At 43.2% G+C, this 20,074-nt stretch overlaps 1 protein-coding gene across 3 annotated transcripts in view; it reads right to left on the bottom strand.

The window, feature by feature from the left end:
• The window catches only part of ex (FERM domain containing expanded), a 282,704-nt gene that overhangs the window by 168,800 nt on the left and 93,830 nt on the right, over positions 1-20,074 (bottom strand). For 2 of the 3 annotated variants that reach the window (XM_053782871.2, XM_070089395.1), the window contains exon 2: positions 8,178-8,304. The exons of the other annotated variant lie outside the window; for it this stretch is intronic. In XM_053782871.2, the coding sequence (XP_053638846.2) occupies positions 8,178-8,279 (102 nt within the window). In that variant the 5' untranslated portion in view covers positions 8,280-8,304. The remainder of the gene's footprint in view (positions 1-8,177; positions 8,305-20,074) is intronic. 3 annotated transcript variants of the gene reach the window in all.

Genomic DNA, 20,074 nt, shown 5'->3' with positions numbered 1-20,074 from the left:
CTGACCCGTGAAGTGACCCAGCTGATAGTGATCTCTGACCCGTGAAGTGACCCAGCTGATAGTGATCTCTGACCCGTGAAGTGACCCAGCTGATAGTGATCTCTGACCCGTGAAGTGACCAAGCTGATAGTGATCTCTGACCCGTGAAGTGACCAAGCTGATAGTGATCTCTGACCCGTGAAGTGACCCAGCTGATAGTGATCTCTGACCCGTGAAGTGACCCAGCTGATAGTGATCTCTGACCCGTGAAGTGACCCAGCTGATAGTGATCTCTGACCCGTGAAGTGACCCAGCTGATAGTGACCTCTGACCCGTGAAGTGACCCAGCTGATAGTGATCTCTGACCCGTGAAGTGACCAAGCTGACAGAGTGATCTCTGACCCGGGAAGTGACCAAGCTGACAGAGTGATCTCTGACCCATGAAGTGACCAAGCTGACAGAGTGATCTCTGACCCGTGAAGTGACCAAGCTGACAGAGTGATCTCTGACCCGTGAAGTGACCAAGCTGACAGAGTGATCTCTGACCCGTGAAGTGACCAAGCTGACAGAGTGATCTCTGACCCGTGAAGTGACCAAGCTGACAGAGAGATCTCTGACCCGTGAAGTGACCAAGCTGACAGAGTGATCTCAGAGTGACCCCCGTGAAGTGACCAAGCTGACAGAGTGATCTCTGACCCATGAAGTGACCAAGCTGACAGAGTGATCTCTGACCCGTGAAGTGACCAAGCTGACAGAGTGATCTCTGACCCGTGAAGTGACCAAGCTGACAGTGATCTCTGACCCGTGAAGTGACCAAGCTGACAGTGATCTCTGACCCGTGAAGTGACCAAGCTGACAGAGTGATCTCTGACCCGTGAAGTGACCAAGCTGACAGAGTGATCTCTGACCCGTGAAGTGACCAAGCTGACAGAGTGATCTCTGACCCGTGAAGTAACCAAGCTGACAGAGTGATCTCTGACCCGTGAAGTAACCCAGCTGACAGAGTGATCTCTGACCCGTGAAGTGACCAAGCTGACAGAGTGATCTCTGACCCGTGAAGTGACCAAGCTGACAGTGATCTCTGACCTTTAAAGACACAGGCAACAACTCCCCAACCACCACTCTGACCATCACCACCACTGTTACAATCCACTATAACAACTAGACATACAATGACAGAAGTCGACGAGTAGGAATAGAAAGACTGGCAGCAGAGGATCCTTCTAATACAACGGTTAACACGACGTTTCATCTTAAACGAAACGCTGTAGTAAAGGATCCTCTGTTATCAGTGTATTTAAATCCCACGAAGACAACCACCACCACATTGACCATAACCACCACCACTACCACCGCATTCATCCACCACTACTACCACCGCCTTCATCCACCACCACCTCCATCCACAACCACCGCTTCCATACACTACCACCACCACTACCACCGCTTTCATCCACCACCACCACCACTACCACCGCTTCCATCCACCACCACCACCAACAACAACAACAACACCAAATGCAGTTCATTCAAATATTGGTTAATTAACAACGCCGCCGAAAAAGATTGCACATTACAACGTTGCGATCAACTAGACTCCTCTTAAATTAGTCCACTGTTAATTAACCTTGTTAAACAAGCCTCCAGGAGGATGGTGGGGAGGGACGGGGAGGGACGGGGATGGTAGTAATACAAGAGGGGATGGGGTAGGGGTGTGAGGGAGGGTAAGAAGCTTCCGGTACAGCTTGCAAGGCAGTCCATTCATCCTGGATACAGCTGTACTTGTTGCATCTTGCTCTTACTCTCATCTCCACACGTGGAGGGTCGAGACGAGCCACACTGGTGTGACCAAGCATACTCAGGCTGGTAGCAGAGTACACCAAGTTGCATGAGCAAGTGGTGCACACAAAACCAATCGTTTCAAAAGTGGATATGATGAAGTCCCAGAGGACACAAACCAGTATTACCGGTCAAAGTAGCTTAATCAATAAGCACAAATAAGTGAGCACACACACACACACACACACACACACACACACTACGCGCGCGCGCACACACACACACACAATTCTTGTCTTACTAACTTGTTAGATTTCTGTGACAGTAAAAGATGTGTGACAAGAGAGGGATGGGTGGACTGCATTTTCTTAGGCTACAATAAGGCGTTTGATATTGTACTTCACATGAAGCTGGGCCAAAAACCTGAGATACAGGCAGTAATAACAGGGCACGTACCCCGGTGGATCAAAGAGTATCTTAGGGAAAGGGAGCAAACAGTGACTGTCAGGAAAGAGACGTCAGAATGGGAAAAAGTAACCAGCATGGTCCTGCAAGCGCAGAAGTATGCAACAAGGCTTGGTTCTGATCTAAGGGTCATGGGCTACGAGGAGACGCTAACGGAATGGGACCTATAAACATTTGACAGAAAAACGAGGGGGGACATTATAATAAAAAATAAACAGGAGAACTGATAAGGCAGACAGTGATGGGCTGTCTGAGAAGCGAGAAACAGGAGCTAGGGGACACAGTTGGGAGTTGAAGACACAGATGAGCCAAGGGAATGTTAGGAAGTATTTCTTCAGTCTCGGAGTGGTAGGGAATTGAGTCATCCTGGTGAGGAAATGGTTGGAGGAAGGCTTCACACATTGTTTTAAGATCAAGTACAATAGGGTCCACACGGTGACGAAGGCATAAATCTGGAGAGTGACAAGTTAAGAGGCGGGACCAGGATCTGAAAATCAATCCCTGCAACCACAAATAAGTGACTGCAAATAGGTGAGTACACACACACACATATTCACAAATAACAAAATAAGTGATGATACTATCAAGGGAACCTGATGTAACAAAAGCAATGGGAGCCAAACAACATATCTTCAAGGGTGCTGAAAGAAAGAGCAAGACCACGGTGACACAACTGCATTTATCTTCAATCAATGCCTCCAATCAAGGCAACTACCAGAAAATTAAAAAAAAAAAAGCAAATGTGGTCCCTATATATTACCGAGGGGAGGCAGACGAAGGTAAATGGATTACAGGCGAGTATCTTTAACATGCATACCGTCAAAAATTCTATGGAAGATTAGGAAGACTGGGCATTAGGAGAGAAATTCCTGTCTTACAAATTTGCTGGAGTTCTATGGTAAGAATCACAGAGATGTAACAAGACAAGGTTGGGTAGAGCGACACATCTTGGACTGCAAGAAATCATTTGATATAAAGATTAATCCAGAAATTAGAGAACCAAGGAGGGTTAAAAAATCAAGAGTGCCCGAGTGAATAAGGTGATCCTTGAATTATAAAAGGAAGACAGTAACAGTAAGGAATGAGACATCATAATGGGAGAAAGAGTAATGAGCGGGGTTCCGCAAGGATCAGTATTAGGATCACTACTGTTTCCAGTATACGAAAACGACCTACAAAAGAGTCTTGTGCGTCACTGTTTACTTATGACGTAAAACTAGTGAGAAGAATAAGAACAGGAGAGGACAATGATAAACTGCACGGAGACGTCAACAGACTGCAAATGTGCTCAAACAAACGGCTTCTCGAGTTCATCCCAAATAAATGCAAGATCATGCGATTGGGACGTAAGAGAAGACCGGACACCGAGTGTAGAATGTGAAGAATGGGAAGAGAGAAGCTGTAAATATCAGAGAGCGCAAAGTGCCTGGGGGTAAATATAACACGAAGCATATCGTCAGACTTACACATAAACAGCATAGCATCAGTGACAATCACAAGATTAGCAAACTTCAAAACAGCTTTCAGGAATTTAACAAAGAACCTTCAGAACGTTATGGACGACACAGTCCAACACCAGGTCAAACATCCGTAAAATCTCGAAAGATTGCAAAGGTTTGCAGCCAGACTAGTACCAAAACTGAGAAGACTGAAATATGAGGAGAACTTGGAGGAGCTGAACCTGACGACTTTGACGGAGAGAAAGACAAGGGAATACATGATTACGACAAACAAAATCTTAAGAGAAACAGATATGTCAAGAGGACACAAGTGGAAACCGACGACATGCGAAGCATAGTGATATAAGTAAGAATTTCTTTAGTCTTAAGGCGATTGAAAAAAAATGACCTGGATAAGGTAGTGGTGGAGGCAAACTCAATACATAACTTGTGTTTTTGACTTACACTGTGTTGTGCAGCGTTGTATGACCCCTGTGGGTTTAGTGCTAAATTATGATTATAATAATACGTTGTTTTGCAACTGTATGTCACCTGTACCCAACCAACTTATTGCTCACAACAAATTTAGCGTGTATATATATATATATATATATATATATATATATATATATATATATATATATATATATACATGGGGAAGTGGAACAAAATTCTTCCTCCGTAAGCCATGCGTGTCATAAGGGGCAACTAAAATGCCGGGAGTAAGGGGCTAGTAACCCCTTCTCCTGTATATATTACTAAATTTAAAAGGAGGAACTTTCGTTTTTCCTTTTGGGCCACCCCGCCTCGGTGGGATACGGCCGGTACATTGAAAGAATAAATATATATATATATATATATATATATATATATATATATATATATATATATATATATACACATATTAGCTTATTGGCGATTAACGTAAAATAAATACAAATAATGTTTATTTTTTAGCAGGTTTAAAATGTTCAGAAAGTGACGCATATAAATACGTAAGATAACGAACGCTGGAATTCGAGAATGGGTAGACTGCGTGGCGAGGAGACAACAGATAGACAAAATTCGTGGAAATGAATTGATTACGAGGTAGAGATTTCAACGCTGACGTGCAGAGTGATCCTCTGGTGGGAGTGACATCATTGTCTGGGGAGGGGAGGGGAAGGGGAGGAGGGGGGAAAATGACGGGAGGGGGGAGGTGGTAGTGAGGAGTGTAGGGATGGATGTGGAGGGTGTGAGACTAAGGAAGGGAGGGAAGGAAATGAGTGGAGGCAAGGGAGGTCAGGTTTTAAGGTGGAGGAAAAGAATATACATGTACACGGGCCATAGGAGGATGAAGTGGGAGATGTGTGAGATGGAGGGAAGAGGAAGCTAGTTGTCTGACCTGAAGTAACACAAACTTTACGTTGTTTGACCTAGAGTAACACAACCTTTACGTTGTCTGACCTGGAGTGACCCAAACTTTACGTTGTCTGACCTAGAGTAACACAACCTTTACGTTGTCTGACCTGAAGCAACACAAACTTTACGTTGTCTGACCTGGAGTAACACTCTTTACGTTGTCTGACCTGGAGTAACACAAACTTTACGTTGTTTGGCCTGGAGTAACACAAACTTTACGTTGTCTGACCTGGAGTAACACAAACTTTACGTTGTTTGACCTGGAGTAACACAAACTGTGGCATGCAAAGAGTATGTTACAATTTCTTCGGTGTATGTCACACTCCCATATAGGCTGCCTCCCAACCAGCAAACTGCGTGCTAAGGGTTTAACGATCGACAGGGTACTCGTCGTTAAATCAGTACCTTGGTTCATTGGCTAATCACAGGCAAGCCCGCCAAAGCTGAAGTAACGTGGTTCACTAGCGATAAGCATTGGCAGACTTGCCTAGCTGATGGTTGAGCACGGTGCACTCTCACTGGCTTCTGCTGTGCCATCTGTCACCGTGGTGTACACTTGCTATTTTATATGTACATATTGAACATACTTGCATATATCATCTGGTGATATATGCAAGTATTATAGTCTAATGCTTAGTTTTGTTTGCGCCGTTTCCCATTACAACCAGATCTCACAGGCCATTCTTTCCTGTGTTCGTAACACGAACTTTACGGTGTCTGACCTGGAGTAATACAAACTTTATGCACGACCTTTGGAAACCAACACTTAACACTGGCTCACACTTTCAAAGAACGTAACACTTTTCATTTAAAAATATAAAAAAAAATATCTTAAACATATATTTTAACACTTGAGATTTCAAATTAAAAAAAATATACACAATGATTTGGTTTTTAACATATGATAGCAATATACGATACACACAGGTTTAGCGAATTTTTATATAATACAGTTTCGAGACTTCCTACTCTGGCGATCCAGCCTCGGACCAGGCCTGCCTGCCTACAGTCTTGTCAACTAGGCTGGTGCTATTGCATGACTGATCTACCACACCACGTAGGTAGTGTTCCGGTTTCTTCTTGAATATTTTCATACTTGACCCGGTAATCTTAATGATATCTCCTGGTAGCAGGTGAATAGCCGAGGCTTTCAGAATCTGACAGGGCGTACTCTTGTTCCCATGCCTCCACTGTTTTTCATTGGGTCTGTCTTATACTGCCTCCTATATCTCTAGGGTAGTATGCAAATTTGGGACCAGGCCCTCCAGCATTCTCCTTGTGTATATTATCATGTATTTCTCTCATTATCACGTATCTCTCTCGCCTTCTCTCTAGAGAGAATTTTCCATTATTAAGAGTCGTCCTCATTAGTTTAAATATTTCAATAGAAGTAAACACTGTATTTTTTTCCAGCTCTATCTCTGTTACCTTGAACGGAGCTATCCACATTGAGCAGTTCTAAACGAGAGAACACATTATTTATCTTGTTTTGAAGGTACTTATTATCCACCCTGTCATTTTCCTGGCTTTCCTCAGCGTTTGTTTTATTGTCTTTCATAAAGTATAGATCAGCTGACATTATTATACCCAGATCTATTACATATTCTTTTCGTTTTATGGGGGTAACCTTGTGCTTCGTAGTTTTCCCTTTTAATTGTTCATCCTTTTCATTTTTGAGCAATAAGAATTTGCCTCTATTGATTATCATGTTATTTTTCTACCGCCCACTGGAAGACTCTGTTTACATTGTCTTGAACTTTTCTTCAGTGTCCTCTACTAGGGTAACTGTCACGCTAATTTATATATCGTACACAGAGGATGACACAAGGCCTGAGTAGATCCGTATTCTTATCGGTTTGCTATGAGGGTGAGAAAGAGTAAAGGTGCTTGGACTGTGCATTGGCATACTGAATTTGTAACTTTGCTCTGGCTAAATATACCTTATTTACTGCTGTTATGTTGGCCTTATTTTATATGTTATCACTCGATGATATGCATTTTGGAATTCTTCCAAAGAATTCGCAATTTTGTTATAATGATCCACCGGTTGTGATAAACATAATGTTCCTGTTCCAAATTCATAGTGACATGGGTTGTGCAGATCATGCGCTTCCATAAAATTTGTAATCTGTCGTTTCAACACCCTCTCAAGATTTTTTGTGTGATGCTAGAGCTACTGGCCGGCAGGGTTCTACTACTTCCTTTGTGCAGAGGAGCTATATATCTTTTTAAGACTTCCGTGATTTCACCTAGATCTAAGCTATGTTGAGTGCTCGTGATATTGGATGTCTATATTTCTTTATAAACAGAGTTTCGTGACTCTGGTCCCGGTGCTGCATGTTTTCTATTCCCCCTCTCGTACTATAAAGAAGTTGTGCTTATATGAGATGTATGGTTTGTCAGATGACCAGAGATAACGAAAACACTTTTCTGTATCCTCCACTCTCCTGTAGATGAGTAAGACTCATGTGCAACAGTGGGGTATCTTTAATGCTAAAATGTTTCGTCTACTGTGTAGGCGAATGGTGTCAACATTAAAGATAGCCAACTGTTGCACATGTCTTACTCATCAACTTGTCGGTGCTTTATACCATTTTCAACACTCTCCTGTTGTTGAGTAGATCGCTTCGATTCTTACCGATCTTGCTAAGTTTCGCTCACTTTTTTCTCGTCGCCGGTGTATAAACCTCCTGTTAGAAACGGGACAATTCTAGAAATGGGATTTTGCGTATGTATAGAAATATTTAGTTTTTCCTATTTCTTAATAATATCTCTGGCGTATAATAATTCATCCCTTGACATGCGATTAGGTATTGAATTGCTTACAATAATTTAGCCACATTCCTACGATAATTTAACTTCTCAATAACAATATTTTAACCCCTCATGAACAATAACCTACGATAATTAATCCATCACTTATGATAATTAACCCCCCTCATTTACGATAATTAATCCCACACTATAAATATTACCCATGATTAGGAGGTGGAGTACAAAAATGCATAGATGTAGAAAGCGGAAGCGGAGGTGGAAGATGCATAAGCAACAGACAAGGAGGAGGAGTGGTGGTTCCCGTCCCCCTAATCCCCCATCCCTGCAGTTGCAACTTACCTCAGCAGCGAAAGTGAGCGTCTCGTCGGTCAAGAGAGTGACTGCTACACACTTGTGGTGAGGAGAGACCGTACCGCCGCCCACCACACTCCCAGAGATCATACTGCTACCTGCCCATGCTCACGGCCTGCGGGGAGGAGGAGGAGGAGGAGACACATTATCATGCTGCCAGCCCACCAAGGATCAACCACTTCTCGTGCTGAATGACCCACAGTGCTACACCGCTTTACACACAAAAATAAAAAAAAAATGACAGCATAGTACATGACTGGTGGTGAAGTTACATGCAGCTTTAATGACCATTGTGTACTCGATAGGCTTTAAACCAAATTTACCAGCATTTGCTAATCTACTATATAACCCACAACCGAACATGAAAGCTGGACGATGTTTAAACTGTCCTAGACCCATATCTAGAAACGGAATTTTTGGGGATTAGTTGTGAATAGCTAGTACAAAGGTACAGAGAAAAAGATAAAAGGGGAAATACATTGAGTTGTAGAATCTTACGTAAAAGTGAGATCAAATTATGCATTTACAAATCTTTACAAGAACAGATCACCTTGAGAAAGCGTTGAGGAAGGTTTAATATATAACAAAACCTGAGTAAACACTACTGGTATTAAATGAGAAATTTCAAAGGATGCAATTATAATTCAGACATAGATACAGAAAATAATACAACTTATGTTCAACAGTACAGAAATAACACATCTTTCGTCTACTTGAGACTCTCCTCAGACATCTCTACAATTGCAGATCATGTTATCTGTGAACTGCTGAAAGTGGGTTACTCATATGTATTATCCATAAGGTCAGTGTATGGCTCTCTCTCTCTCTCTCTTTTCCTCCCTTATATATATATATATATATATATATATATATATATATATATATATATATATATATATATATATATATATATATATATATATATATATATAAGGTGCCAAATAGGTAAAATTGGTCAATTAGCAAGAACTCACTTAAAATTAAGTCCTTTAAAAATTTTTCCCTTATACGTATAAAGATATATATATTTATTTATGTTAATGCAAAAGTTAATAACTTTGTACCAAAAGAACCTTAGAAAACTTACCTAACCTTATTATAACAAGTGCAATTTAATTTAGCCTAATCCAACAAAATATATTCTAGATAACTTTACAATTTAATAAACACAATGAAATATGTTTTCTTCGTTGTGTTCAGAATGATTTCTGCGAAATTATTGCATACACAAATTTTAGCTTGCCTTATTCGGCAACAACAGTTACTATTTAAGCCAAAATCACAAGTTTTACCTATTCGGCACGACACACACACGCACACACGCACGCACACACACACACACACACACACACACACACACACACACACACACACACACACACACATACACACACACACGCCAAACTATAAAAGGGGGGACTACCCAGGTATGAGAAACTTCCTGCAGGAGGTTCAGTGGGACAGAGAAATGGTAGGAAAATCAGTAAAGGAGATGATGGAATATGTGGCAACAAAGTGCAAGGAGGCAGAGGAAAGGTTTGTTCCCAAGGGAAACAGAAATAATAGGAAGACCAAAACGAGTCCTTGGTTTACCCGAAGGTGTAGGGAGGCAAAAACTAAGTGCAACAGAGAATGGAAAATGTACAGGAAGCATAGGACCCAGGAAAACAAGGAGATTAGTAGAAGAGCCAGAAACGAGTATGCACAGATAAGGAGGGAGGCCCAGCGACAGTATGAAAACGACATAGCATCGAAAGTCAAATCTGACCCGAAACTGCTGTATAGCCACATTAGGAGGAAGACAACAGTCAAGGACCAGGTGATAAGGCTGAGGAAAGAAGGTGGAGAACTCACAAGAAACGATCAAGAGGTATGTGAGGAGCTCAACACGAGATTTAAGGAAGTATTTACAGTAGAGACAGGAAGGACTCTGGAGGGACAGATCAGATGGGGACACCAGCAAGGAATACACCAACAAGTGTTGGACGACATACATACAGATGAGGAGGAGGTGAAGAAACTGCTAAGGGACATCGATACCTCAAAGGCAATGGGACTGGACATCTCCCCGTGGGTCCTTAGAGAGGGAGCAGATATGTTGTGCGTGCCACTTACCACAATCTTCAACACGTCCCTGGAAACTGGGCAACTACCTGAGTTATGGAAGACGGCAAATGTAGTTCCCATTTTTAAAAAAGGAGACAGAAAAGAGGAACTAAACTATAGACCTGTGTCATTGACGTGTATAGTATGCAAAGTTATGGAGAAGATTATCAGGAGGAGAGTGGTGGAGCACCTGGAACGGAACAAGAGTATAAATGCCAACCAGCACGGATTCATGGAAGGCAAATCCTGTGTCACAAACCTTCTGGAGTTTTATGATAAAATAACAGAAGTAAGACACGAGAGAGAGGGGTGGGTTGATTGCATCTTCTTGGACTGCAAGAAGGCCTTTGACACAGTTCCTCACAAGAGATTAGTGCAGAAGCTAGAGCATCAGGCGCATATAACAGGAAGGGCACTGCAATGGATCAGAGAATACCTGACAGGGAGGCAACAACGAGTCATGGTACGTAATGATGTATCACAGTGGGCACCTGTGACGAGCGGGGTCCCACAGGGGTCGGTCCTAGGACCAGTGCTATTTTTGGTATATGTGAACGACATGATGGAAGGGTTAGACTCAGAAGTGTCCCTGTTTGCAGATGATGTGAAGTTAATGAGGAGAATTAAATCTGATGAGGATCAGGCAGGACTTCAAAGAGACCTGGACAGACTGGACACCTGGTCCAGCAAATGGCTTCTCGAATTTAATCCTGCCAAATGCAAAGTCATGAAGATAGGGGAAGGGCACAGAAGACCACAGACAGAGTATAGGCTAGGTGGCCAAAGACTGCAAACCTCACTCAAGGAGAAAGATCTTGGGGTGAGTATAACACCGAGCATGTCTCCGGAAGCACACATCAATCAGATAACTGCTGCAGCATATGGGCGCCTGGCAAACCTGAGAACAGCATTCCGATACCTTAGTAAGGAATCGTTCAAGACACTGTTCACCGTGTATGTCAGGCCCATACTGGAGTATGCAGCACCTGTTTGGAACCCGCACTTGATAAAGCACGTCAAGAAACTAGAGAAAGTACAAAGGTTTGCCACAAGGTTAGTTCCAGAGCTAAGGGGAATGTCCTATGAAAAAAGATTAAGGGAAATCGGCCTGACGACACTGGAGGACAAGAGGGTCAGGGAAGACATGATAACGACATATAAAATACTGCGTGGAATAGACAAGGTGGACAAAGACAGGATGTTCCAGGGAGGGGACACAGAAACAAGAGGCCACAATTGGAAGTTGAACACACAAATGAGTCAGAGAGATATTAGGAAGTATTTCTTCAGTCATAGAGTTGTAAGGCAGTGGAATAGCCTAGAAAATGACGTAGTGGAGGCAGGAACCATACACAGTTTTAAGACGAGGTTTGATAAAGCTCATGGAGCGGGGAGAGAGAGGGCCCAGTAGCAACCGGTGAAGAGGCGGGGCCAGGAGCTAAGAATCGACCCCTGCAACCACAAATAGGTGAGTACACACACAGGCCTAGTGTCTAATCAACATGCGCCTAGGACACAATCGTAACTAACACACATACATTCAAGGAAAAAGGTCTTGGGGTGAGTATAACACCGGGCACATCTCCTGAGGTGTACATCAACTAAATAACTGCTGCAGCATACGGGTGCCTAGCAAATCTAAGAACAGCATTCCCACATCTTAATAAGGAATCGTTCAGGACTCTGTACACTGTGTACGACAGACCCATATTGGAGTACGCAGCACTAGTTTGCACCAAGACCAGTCCCGGAGCTCAGGGGTATGTCCTACGAGGAGAGGTTAAAGGAAATCGACCTGACGACACTGGAGGACAGCGCATCCAGCGGAACTGGATGTTGTACTCGTTACCCAAGGACATACGTTGGTGTGGATGACTCTAGGCTAATTTCATTCTCCTCCCTGTTTGGTATACTAGTACAACAAGCAGTATTTTATATTATTGTACCCACGAACAAGTGGCGAACAGGGAGGAGAATGAAATTAGGCAAGAGTCATCCACGGGGGTGGAAATCTTTAGCTCAAGTACTTTCACACTTCTCATTGTATCAGGAGCTATGCAATGTTGCAAGGGCAGCAACTGAAGAAATGGCTTGTCTTGCATGCATTTTATAATATATATATATATATATATATATATATATATATATATATATATATATATATATATATATATATATATATATATATATATATATATATTGTGTGTGTGTGTGTGTGTGTGTGTGTGTGTGTGTGTGTGTGTGTGTGTGTGTGTGTGTGTGTGTGTGTGTGTGTGTGTGTGTGTGTGTGTGTGTGGGCGCGCGCGTGTGCATCAATAACAACATTGCGACTAGCCGAGGATTTGAACCCATGTCGTTTTCACCCACCTCATGGTGAGATGGGGCAAAACGACATGGTTTCGAATCCTCGGCTAGTCGCAGTGTTGTTAGTGATTAATACCACTCGTTCGTGGTTACATATACATGTGTGTGTGTATATATATATATATATATATATATATATATATATATATATAAACACTGATCTCTGGCCGAAGGAGACTCGAACCTACGAACCTTGGAACAAGGTACGCAGTGCTTTACCATCCTCACCACACTGGAACAATACCTTGGCGCCCAGCTCATGCTAGACGTTTTTGATCCAAGGCAGCCAGCTTTCAGTGAGGAGGCTTACAGCTGGGCTGGGCGCCAAGGTATTGGTCCATTGTGGTGAGGACGGTAAAGTACTGCTTACCTTGTTCCAAGGTTCGTAGGTTCGAGTCTCCTTCGGCCAGAGATTAGTTTGTGTATATTTCGCCTGCTCTTGCGAATTCCTTGCATATATATATATATATATATATATATATATATATATATATATATATATATATATATATATATATATATATATATATATATAATGTCGTGCCGAATAGGTAAAACTTGAGATTTTGGCTTAAACAGCAATGCTCTTCTTGCCGAATAATGCAATCGAAAATTTGTGTATGCAATAATTTCGCAAAAATCATTCTGAACCTAACGAAAAAAATACATTTCATTATGTGTGTTTATTACTAAATTATTGTAAACTTATCTGCACTCTGAAGGAGGGGTGTTAATGTTGCAATTTTATAACTGTAGCGTAAGCGCGCCTCTGGCAAGACAGGGATGAAGTGAATGATGAAAGTTTTTCTTCTTCGAGCCACCCTGCCTTGGTGGGAGACAGCCGGTGTGTTAAAAAAAATAATATATTATATATATACACTAAGCGACACAGTCCTCATGGTGTATGTAACCTGTAAGCAACCATTCCTAAATATAGGGATTCTATGTTAGTTTCCTGTAGATGTCTTATCTCTACGCTGCCAGTGTGGTTCTGTTGGTTTCCGTAGTAGCTACTGTTATGTTGTCAGGTCCTATTACTTTAGTTCTCTCCAATTCCATTAGTAACTTCTTCATTTCCTCCTTCGTTGTTCGGACGCCTCTTAGTGATACACCCGTGGAGGAGTGCCTGCAAGGTCACCGGTTACTTTTCCAGCATTGGAATCCCCAGCACTGAGGTCCCCAGCACTGCCATCCCTAGTACTGTGTTCCCCAGCACTGCGGTCTTCTACATTGCGGAACCCTACACTGTGGTCCCTAGCACTGCGGTCCCCAGCATTGCAGTCCCCAGCATTGCAGTCCCCAGCAATGCGGTCCCTTTGCACTGCAGTCCCCAATATTTACACAATTTATTACCAACACGATGTAACGAAATGCTCATTTGAGTCCCTGTCATGTTCCCAGGCATCATTTCTTGTTGCCATATTCCCAGGCATCACTTCCTGTTGCCATGTTCCCAGGCATCACTTGTTGCCATGTTCCCAGGCATCACTTCTTGTTGTCATGTTCCCAGGCATCACTTGTTGCCATGTTCCCAGGCATCACTTCTTGTTGTCACATTTCCAGGCATCATTTCCTGTTGTCATGTTCCCAGGCATCATTTCTTGTTGCCACATTCCCAGACATCACTTCTTGCTGCCATGTTCCCATGCATCACTTCTTGTTGCCATGTTCCCATGCATCACTTCTTGTTGCCATGTTCTCATGCATCACTTCTTGTTGCCATGTTCCCAGGCATCACTTCTTGTTGTCACATTCCCAGGCATCACTTCTTGTTGCCATGTTCCCATGCATCACTTCTTGTTGTCATATTCCCAGGCATCACTTCTTGTTGCCATGTTCCCATGCATCACTTCTTGTTGCCATGTTCCTAAGCATCACTTCTTTTTGTCATATTCCCAGGCATCACTTCTTGTTGCCATGTTCCCATGCATCACTTCTTGTTGCCATGTTCCCAAGCATCACTTCTTGTCATATTCCCAGGCATCACTTCTTGTTGCCATGTTCCCAAGCATCACTTCTTATTGCCATGTTCCCAGGCATCACTTCTTGTTGCCATGTTCCCAGGCATCATTTCTTGTTACTATGTTCCCAGGCATCATTTATTGTTGCCATGTTCCCAGGCATCACTTCTTGTTGCCATGTTCCCAAGCATTACTTCTTGTCATATTCCCAGGCATCACTTCTTGTTGCCATGTTCCCAAGCATCACTTCTTGTTGCCATGTTCCCAGGCATCATTTCTTGTTACTATGTTCCCAGGCATCATTTATTGTTGCCATGTTCCCAGGCATCACTTCTTGTTGCCATGTTCCCAGGCATCACTTCTTGTTGCCATGTTCCCAGGCATCATTTCTTGTTACTATGTTCCCAGGCATCATTCCTTGTTGTCATATTCCCAGGCATCATTTCTTGTTGCCATATTCCCAGGCAACACCTCTTGTTGTCATGTTCCCAGGTATCATTTCTTGTTGCCATGTTCCCAGGCAACACCTCTTGTTGTCATGTTCCCAGGCATCATCTCCTGTTGTCATGTTCCCAGGCATCATCTCCTGTTGTCATGTTCCCAGGCAACACCTCTTGTTGTCATGTTCCCAGACATCACTTCTTGTTGTCATGTTCCAGGGAATTATTTCTTATTCCTGTATCAATATCTCTCCACAGTTCTTGTTTAGCCCATGCCATGCCTGTCTGCCATCTAGAGTGAGTATTCCTCTCTCCTTCATTCATACTTCATGATGTTGGGCACTCATTTTCCTTCTCGACTACCCATGAAGCAAGTGTGGTTCCCTGTCGTCTTTTCCTGTTGTATGCTTGCGTATGCAAACAAGAACCGTCAGAGTTGCGTCTATGTGCGTATAGATGTAGCTGCACGCATGCCCGCGGCCGTGTGTGTGTGTGTGTGTGTGTGTGTGTGTGTGTGTGTGTGTGTGTGTGTGTGTGTGTGTGTGTGTGTGTGTGTGTGTGTGTGTGTGCGTGTCTGTGTGTGTGTGCGCGTGTCTGTTTGTGTGTGTGTGTGTGTGTGTGTGTGTGTGTGTGTGTGTGTGTGTGTGTGTGTGTGTGTGTGTGTGTGTGTGTGTGTGTGTGTGTGTGTGTGTGTAACAGGTTGTGAGTCAGTACGCAGGAATGCTTGGATCACGACACTGGGGCCCCCCAACTCGTCCAAATGCCTGCACACCCCCACCGCTTGCGGCCTCCCTCCCCACTGCCCCCCCCTCCCCCACCCGCCCGCCACCTCCCCATCGCCATCTTTCCCCAGTCCCCCACAGTATGTATAGAAGGGTCAAGCTGGGTCATAAGTAAGCGTATGGTAGCGATTATCAATCCGACAGTCTGTATCACCAACAGCCACCCAGCACACACCTCTAACTTGTCCACAGCATGTCTCAGAGTATCTCAATAGTGCCTTTAGCAAATCTCGAGAGTACCTTCAGCATATTTCTAGAGTATCTGCAGGATGTTTTAAGAACATCTGCATCACAAAGTCGCAATGATTATCAGTGACTAAACAGAAAATCACCATGGCTGAATAGTATAGCAACAGACCTCCTACTTACAAAACCTCAGTTCGATTCCATGTCCATATTTTCTTTATTAACTGACAACTCCGTGTGTTGTGTAGTTGTATATTAAATGTTTATGCTACTCAAGAGACTATATGAAATTTAAAAAAAAAAACTGTCACCATACTAGTTAATGAATTAGGGAGATAATTAAATTAAATAATACTGAAAGAGGTAGAGCAAGGGTGAGGACAAGGTCTAGAACAAGGACAAAGACGAATCAGGATCAAAGACGAAAAGAAGCACAGAACAAGGACGAGAACATGGGCAAGGAAGAGAAAGAGAACAAGAACAATAAACGATACGAGTTCATACAATAAATGGGTAAAGGAAGTAATGAGGTTTAATGCCAGAAAAGAAAAGGGTAGCTCCAGTGCTAACTCTTTACACCGTTAAGAGAGGCCCAAGAGCTGGAGGGTGACCCTGGCAATCTGAGCTGAATGAACGCAGGAAAGTAAACACACGTACACACACACAAACACAAAAATACACACAGATACACACAGCAAGAAACTGGAGAACACACACACAGATATACACAGCAAGAAACTGGGGAAAGAACAAGCTAGCAACGAGCTAACAGTACGACCTAAGTGGAAAACTAAAGGAATTGAATCTAACGACCCTGGAGGACAGAAGTACCAAGGGGGACATGATAACATACAAAATACTAAAGGGAATTGATATGGAAGACAGGGACAGGCTGTTCGAGAGCGGGAAACAGGTACTCGGGAGAAGCGCTGAAAGCTAGACAGATGTGTCACAGGGCGGTCGGGAAGTGGCATGATTTCGATGAAAAAGTGGTGGAGGCAGACTACACAGTTTTAAGAATAGGATAATAGGGCTCATGAGGCCAGAAGAATGAATCTGCCAAGCGGCAAGTTGAGAGGTAGGGTCAGGATCGATCCCTGCAACCACATATAGCTGTGTTCATATAGGCGATTAAAGACACACACACACACACACACACACACACACACACACACACACACACACACACACACACACACACACACACCACACACAAATCTAAGATTAGTTTTCAGGAATCTCAACACAGTCGTGTACGGTACTACATATGACACAGATCCATTCTTAAACACCACCAATATGGAACCCTCACCTGAGCAAGCAAATCAAGAAACTGAAAAAAGATGTCAGGCGTTGCAACAGGAACAATCGAGGAAGACTAAAAAAGTTTAGCCTGATGACATATGACAGAAAAACTAGGGTAAAAATATAATGACGATGTAAAAAATACTTAGAGGAATTGACAGTGAACAGGGACAGGCTATTTCAGATGCGGAAAAAAGGTACACGAGGGTACGGGTTGAAATTAAAAACAAATGTGAGTATAAGGTTGCTAGGAAGCATTTCGTCAGTCTCATAGTGGCAAGGAAGTGGGATAACCTGGATAGAACAGGTACGATACGTCTCACGAAGTCATGCGAGAATGCACTCTAACTGTTAAGGAGTACCTATATGACAGACGGCAGAGAGTAACAATAAAAGATCAGTAATAGGACTGTTATTGTTCCTTATAAACGTGAATAACATACCATAGAGGGATTAAATCCTACATGCCACTGTTTGCTGGAGATGTGAAACTAATGAGAAGAATAAGAACAGGCGATGAAGTGATGAACGCCAGAGAGATCTCAACAGACTGCAGATGTTGTCAAACAGGTGGCTTCTCAAGTATAACCCAAGTAAATGCTTTCTGAGGAAAGGGAAGACCAGACATGGAGTACAGCATGGACGGAAAGAATTTGCAATTATCAGAGACGAGGGGAGTGAATAACACTTCGTACATCACTAGAACTGCACATAAGCCGTACAACGTCAGCGACACGTATAAGGTTAGCAAACCTCGGAATATCATTCAGGAACTTGAATAAAGAATCTTTCAAAACCTTATACAAGACATAAATTAGATCAATCATTGAGTATGCAGCCCTAACATGGAAGGCACACCTGGTCAAGGAAGGAAAGAAAGTTGAAATTGTGGAAAGGTTTGCAACCACGCTAGTACCAGAGCTGAGAGGAATGCACTATGAATAGAGGTTGAAGGAATTAAGGAGAAGAGGAGGAAAGGGAAGCATGATTACAACGTACAAAAATCTAAAGAGGAATTCACAGGGCTGACAGGGACGGGATAGGCCCGTTTGAATTAAGAGGACCAGGATCAAAAGGACACAGGTAGAAACTGAAGACAGATAAGCCTAGGTATGAAAGGAAGTATTTCTTTAGTCTCATGGTGGATGAAAAATGGAATGACTTAGTTGAGGCTTTGAAGGCAAAATCAATACACAGCTTCAACAGTAAATATGATAAGGTCCAAGAGGCGAGCCAGTGATGCCGACCAAAGTGGTCTATGTGGCGGAACACACACACACACACACACACACACACATCTTGCGGTGAGTATAACACCAGGCACATCTCCTGAGGTGCACATCAACCAAATAACTGCTGCAGCATATGGGCGCCTAGCAAACCTAAGAATAGCATTCCGACTTCTCAATAAGGAATCGTTCAGGACCCTGTACACCGTGTACGTTAGGCCTATATTGGACTATGCAGCACCAGTTTGGAACCCACACCTAGCCAAGCACATAAGGAAATCAGAGAAAGTGCAAAGGTTTGCAACAAGACTAGTCCGGGAGCTAAGGGGAACGTCCTACGAGGAGAGGTTAAGGGAAATCGACCTGACGACATTGGAGGACAAGAGAGATAGAGGGGATATGATAACGACATATAAAATACCGACAGGAATCGACAAGGTGGAGAGAGACAGGATGTTCCAGAGGTGGGACACAGCAACATGGGGTCACAGTTGGAAGTTAAAGACTCAGATGAATCACAGGGATGTTAGGAAGTATTTCTTCAGTCACAGAGTTGTCAGGAAGTGGAATAGTGTGGGAAGTGATGAAGTGGAGGCAGGATCCATACATAGCTTTAAGAAGAGGTATGATAAAGCTCATGGAGAAGGAAGAATGACCTAGTAGCGGCCAGTGAAGATGTGGGGCCAGGAGCTGTGAATCGACCCCTGCAACCACAACTAGGTGAGTACACACACACACATACACGGGGTCGCTGGCCACGCAGGCTGGGAGGCTGACACAAACATCTCTCAAAAACACGGCCGCACTTGGCATTCTTTTCTGATGACGTCACCGCCATCAGGCCTTCCCTCACCGCCGCTGCTTCCAACAACGCAGCCGCCGTCTGCCCTAACGACCATGTCTCCTGAACGACCTCGAAAACTTCCCAAAGACCACTTGCGTTTTTATGGCATTTTTAAGTTTCACGTATTTAGTGATCCTCTCAGCATGGTTTTACAAAGGGACGTTCCTGCCTTACGAATTTATTAACTTTTTTCACTAAGGTATTTGAGGAGGTAGATCATGGTAACGAATATGATATTGTGTATATGGACTTCAGTAAGGCTTTTGACAGGGTCCCACATCAGAGACTATTGAGGAAAATTAAAGCACATGGAATAGGAGGAGAAATTTTTTCCTGGATAGAGGCATGGTTGACAAATAGGCAGCAGAGAGTTTGCATAAATGGGGAGAAATCAGAGTGGGGAAGCGTCACGAGCGGTGTTCCACAGGGGTCAGTGTTGGGCCCCCTGCTGTTCACAATCTACATAAACGACATAGATGAGGGCATAAAGAGCGACATCGGCAAGTTTGCCGATGACACCAAAATAGGCCGTCGAATTCATTCTGACGAGGACATTCGAGCACTCCAGGAAGATTTGAATAGACTGATGCAGTGGTCGGAGAAGTGGCAGATGCAGTTTAATATAGACAAATGCAAAGTTCTAAATGTTGGACAGGACAATAACCATG

This window comes from Cherax quadricarinatus, chromosome 28 (genome assembly GCF_038502225.1).
Source record: "Cherax quadricarinatus isolate ZL_2023a chromosome 28, ASM3850222v1, whole genome shotgun sequence".
Classification (NCBI taxonomy): domain Eukaryota; kingdom Metazoa; phylum Arthropoda; class Malacostraca; order Decapoda; family Parastacidae; genus Cherax; species Cherax quadricarinatus.
This window is presented reverse-complemented; position numbering and strand designations above follow the sequence as displayed.